This window comes from Limulus polyphemus, unplaced genomic scaffold, assembly GCF_000517525.1.
Source record: "Limulus polyphemus unplaced genomic scaffold, Limulus_polyphemus-2.1.2 Scaffold594, whole genome shotgun sequence".
NCBI lineage: Eukaryota > Metazoa > Arthropoda > Merostomata > Xiphosura > Limulidae > Limulus > Limulus polyphemus.
This window is the reverse complement of record NW_013666204.1, coordinates 26357-31772: the sequence shown is the minus strand read 5'-3', so window position 1 is coordinate 31772 and position 5416 is coordinate 26357. Positions and strand designations below refer to the sequence as shown.

General features: G+C 34.8%; 1 protein-coding gene across 2 annotated transcripts in view; it reads right to left on the bottom strand.

Annotated features, from left to right (window-relative positions):
- The window catches only part of LOC106459335 (DDB1- and CUL4-associated factor 6-like), a 167013-nt gene that overhangs the window by 136999 nt on the left and 24598 nt on the right, over window positions 1–5416 (bottom strand). For both annotated transcript variants that reach the window (XM_013918956.2, XM_022385807.1), the window contains exon 2: window positions 316–377. In XM_013918956.2, coding sequence (XP_013774410.1) covers window positions 316–377 — 62 coding nt within the window. The remainder of the gene's footprint in view (window positions 1–315; window positions 378–5416) is intronic.

Below are 5416 nucleotides of genomic sequence, written 5' to 3'. Positions count from 1 at the left end.
ACAAATTTAAACTACCCACAAAAGTAAACAATGAACAGCCATCACTGTGATAGTAATAAAAATTTATCTCCTCCTTTTTGAAATTCTGATAGTGCTAGAAAGTTATATCTAGATACAAATTTTTAAAATTCATACATGTGCTTGCTACTTTACAACAATTAATGCTTTATGTCAAATCATGTAACAACAGTTTAGCTTTTCAAGAGAGAATTTTACATTACTACTGGCCATTTAATACATAACTGACATAAATTTATAAGTAAATCTGCTACTTTCAAACCAAATACATAAAAGAGACTACAAAGACCAACTTACACAACCATTATGCACTGGTAATTTAGTTTGAAGACATAATCGTTGAACTAAGTCTTTACTATCTAGAAAGAAAGAAAGAAAGAAAAAAAAAACATTATTCACTATTATTGTGAGCTGGATTTACCACAACCAGGCCATTTGGTTTCTGGCTGTCAAAATCCTTTCTATCAAATTTAGCCAATTTGAACAAATCTTTTAAAAAGTTTAAATTAGTTATATTTTAAATAAAAATCCAAGTTACACTGTTATAAAGTGTTTCATACATCACGTTCTCCTTCAAATTGTGTTGTTGTTTTTTTGTAATTAATGGAAAGTTTATAAATTCCTTCAGAGGAAGTTATTATTACAGAAAAATTCTGTTGTATGTGTTTTACAGTATTAAAAGTAACATAAATGTTTACTCTTTTTACTTGAGAATTTTTGTCTCAACAAATGAGGTAATAGTGACCTCAAAGAAATTCATCTTAATAATGCTGAACAGGGACTAAAAATGAGGCACTATAGTAGTCACCAAAATGTTCTTTGAACTTCTGTCATATGGAATGTTATATTCACAGAAAAAACATATATAAATTTAAGTAATAAAGCAATGAAGTTGTAAATTTTCCACGTAAAATTATCATAAGCCGACAGACTATTTTTACGTGTAAGTTAGGGGTTACACTGTGTACACAATTGTCTGATAATAACACTTCTTGGATACCATGCAATCTTTATTTATTATACTAAATTTTAAGATATACTTGCAAATATATTAGTAAATATTATCTAAAAGGAATAGAAACCTTTCACTGATACAGCTCTGTCTTTGAGGCATTGTGTTGGTACTTTAATGTTTCATGTAATAACAGAAAAGCATATAACAAAGAATTCTACATATACATAACTATCTCCTCCATAAAACATACATATAAAACTCCAAGAATAACTCATCTTAAATCAAAGAGCTGAAATAGCATAAATGCACCTTTCCTCTAAATGAATTTGGTAAATGCTCTAAATAATGCTTTTCATTGTGCATCTTATGATTTCTAGTTTGAGATAAATTGCTGAGAAGCTAGTTTTGCCAGATACTATCCAATTCATCATTTAAAAATTTACAATGTACATAACAGTAAGTAGTGAAGTAAACAACATGGCTGAATAGAGGCTAAGTACAAATCTTTAGTGCAGGAATGAGCCATCGTCATTATCACTATTCTGAACATTAAAATTCTTACTTTAATGAAAAAGATTTTCAAACAATGGATTTAAAAAAAAGATATTAAAACCAGGCTATCCAGAGATGGTATGTATTACGTACATAAATAAAACAAAATTTCATGCTCAACTTTATGGTTAATATATGAAACACATTATTGATAAGGAATTCATTACCTACATTCATGAACTACTTGTAAAATAATCAGAAGCATAGTTTGATTACAAAATTTTCTTCATAAAGAATTATATATATTTTGAGTATCAAGAATTATTCTGGAGATCACAAGAAACCACAAAAACCTAACACATTTATTAAGTAACAGTTTAAAATATTTAAATTTAATATTAGTATTTTCCCTGCTGAGACATTATATTAGATTTGTAGTTTTGGTTATGCATCTATTATCAACAGACATGAAAATGTTCAATGGCCAAGTATTAAGTAATGTAACATATCAGGCACACAAAAAATTACTACTTTAAAAAACTGCATTTATTTTAATCAGTGGTAGAAGACACAAACAAACTGAATTTCTCAAGTTTTAGATTAATCACAATTTAAGCAGATTAAATTTTGAAAGTTAATTTTTTACAAAGAAATGACTATACAATTACCAGTATATTATATATTTAAGTGTGTATATATACATATACAAACAACACTTAACGTAACTCAAGCAGTAATTATTAATCATTTTCTCTTTGGTACTTTGAAACCTTTAGCTTTAAAACTGCAATCTGTAAAGCTTTTTGTTAAGAAAGTTGATGATTCTTTACAAAGAAAGTCTCAATAGGCTACTACATTCACACACCTTACAAAGGAATTGCTACTCATAAAACTGAGACAGTAAGTGTATCCTTGCACAACCACCCTTAAGAAAAGTCAAAAATTAAACTGATTGCATATTTTTCAGGAAATCAGTTTCCCTTCTTAAGCTCCTGTAAATTGCCACTACTGCCAACAGAAACTTGTTCTATAAGCCAATCACCATGATAGAAAAATTGTCATAACTTGAACCTAGCTTTTCTTTTCCAAATTTGAGATTTGTGTCTTCTTCTGTCATCTTCAACACAAAGAAATCAGATGCCTTTTATCTTATTAATCCCCTGATGATATTAAGGTTTTGGGTGTTGCTAGTTGTGAAGACGATGCTGCTGCTTTACAAAAGGATGTGGACTATTTGGTAAGTTTGGCAAATAAATGCAGATATGTGGGATATTACAATTTGAATTGAGAGTATAATTTTGATGGGAATAATCTTAACAGAAAGGTGCCTTAGTGTTCTGGGTAATCAGTCTCTGATATAATCCAAACAATGTGCTATTACTAGTGGCAGGGCAAAAGGGATTTTTAAGTCGTATCTACAGAAATATTAAGTACAAGCCTAAAGAAGTTTTAATTTTATTGTATATGTCATTGATTAGGCAACATTTGGAGTACTGTGTTCAGCCATGGGCTCCTTACCTCTGAAAGGGCATTACATTATTGGAAAGGTTTCAGAGAAGGGCTATGAGACACCTGGGATGAAAAGATTGTCATACAAGGACAGGCTAACATATCTGAAACATATCTGCTTTGGAATAGGTTGCCTTCAGGTGTGGTGGGAGCAGTTAATTCATGGGAATTTAAAGAAAGGTTTAATAAATTTTTAAATGATAAAAGCTGGACTTGAGGAGTTTTTTGAATAGTTTAATTTAGTGGATGAGAGAGCCTGGATGGATCAAAGGTCCCTTGTTATCCATAAATGCTATTTTACTAGGATGATACCTGGTATTGAAAGGGAGTTACATGAGGGCAGTTTTAGATCTTTGAAATTTTTTACTCTGGAAAAATGAAGAGCTAAAAGGGATCTCATTAAGGTATTTAAGATCATCAAGGGAAAGTTAACATTTTCCCACTGTGAAAATGTAATTCTGATAGATACTTACATCTACTCACATATAGCTTTCACAATTCAGTGCTGTCCTCTATATGCAAACTTTTTCGCTCACCACTAGCTTTCAGAATCCCACATAAAATCTTGTGTTCCCCATAATATTGTTGTGCTGTTATATGCAAATGAGTGAGTATGCAACATCCATCCACCAACAGGAATGCGACACACCCTCCTTGTCACTTTGAGATTAGACAAGAAAGTAAGATTAAATGAGGGGAGGAAAGATGGGAAGTATGTGTGAAGGTAAGTAGCTATCAAAAAATATATTTTCAGTGTTGGAAAATGTTAACTTCCAATACACTATGTAACCTATTCTCACATATAGCTAGAAACCTACATTGAAGTAGTGGTGGGAATATTGAAAAAGTTACCTAGATGAGCCCCCTGCAGAAAGCACCCAAAGGGAACCCAAGGAGTGCAACACCCTATAATATGGAACTATATAGGAGCACACCCATGGAATACCATACCTTATCTGTACCAGGGTACATTCCTAGCCCATAAAGAAGAGACGTGTTGCTAGGTCAGGCAGAAAAAAAGCACAATCCAGAATCCAAATCAGTATCATAGACATGCCAATTTGTGTTATGTGGCTAAAGGAGTGTCAAACCATATAGGTTGGTCAACTCAAGTCCAAAACCAAGTGCTATCAAGTATTTTTTGCCCAGTTCATGGTAGGAGGATGATCCCTACCACCTTCACCTCAATGCTAGTGAAGGGAATGAAAGAGTAACATCCACCCTGCAAATTGAGTGAGGGTTTATGTTGCCTGATGCAGCACCAATCCAAAACCAGACCACCCACAAACCCAACTTCCAAGCAACAGTAGGATGGGGAAAAGCCAACCAGAGGGGTGCAATGGACTACACCAGCAGAACACGCAAGAAGAATCCTCCATGGTCCACAATCTCAGCAGCTAGGAACTGGTGAGTGGCAAGGACTCCCATGCTTCACTAGTAGAAATAAAAAAGGGGGGTGAAAGCACAGTGAGAAGCCCAAAGAAGCACAACACCCTAACACAGTGCAATGGATGACCACGAAACCCTCTATTAAGAAGAAGGCCAGCACTAGTTTATTCAATTAGGCATGGAGGATGGGCAGATATCCCCAGCCTGCTTTATTTATGATAGTCCATGAGTGGGTATGGTCTGAAATGGGCCTTGTTTAAGAAATTATGAACTGTGGTGATAGCTCCAGCAGTTATGTGGAACACCACATCCCATAAGTGAGTGCTGTATCAGGCCTTGAAGGCTCTACACTGTGCAGCTATGTATCCCCTGGCAGACACCACTTGCCACTGAGCAGGATCCAGTAAGTATGAGATGGCCTGGAAGGGTCATCCACATGCCAACCCAAACAATCTTCTCTAATCGACAATGGAAGTGAGCAGCCAGGGAGAAAATAAGATGCCATATTAGATGAAAAGACACCTGGAATCATCAGTGAATGTCCCCATCCAACAAATAATACTCTAAACGTATGACCATACAAAGCCATCCAGTAAGGGCAATGGGAGAAATATCAGGGGTAGAAAAGGGATTCCAAGGAATGAAAATATGGGAACCATGAAAAGAAGCAGTGCAGTCCAAATAAGAATGGACAGCTTGTACAGAACAAAGTATGTGTGTTTTCTTATATTAAAGTCACATTGGGCTATCTGCTGTTACCGCCAAGGGGAATCGAATCCCTGATTTGAGCATTGTAAATCCAAAGACTTACCGCTATCCCACTGGGGACCCAGGACAAAGTAAGCAATAAGGAACAGTGAGAGAATAAAGGTGAGAAATAGATAGGAGATATATAGAATTGAATGCACTGTCCCCTTCACATGTTGCAGATGTTTTAGGGAGAAAAGCAGAATCAGGAAAGAGAAGAACATAGAAGCAGAGAGGAAAGTGCCCCTTTCCTAAAAACCCTGAAAAAAATCGAAGCCAAGTAGGGGGGGGGGCACCCAAAATCCT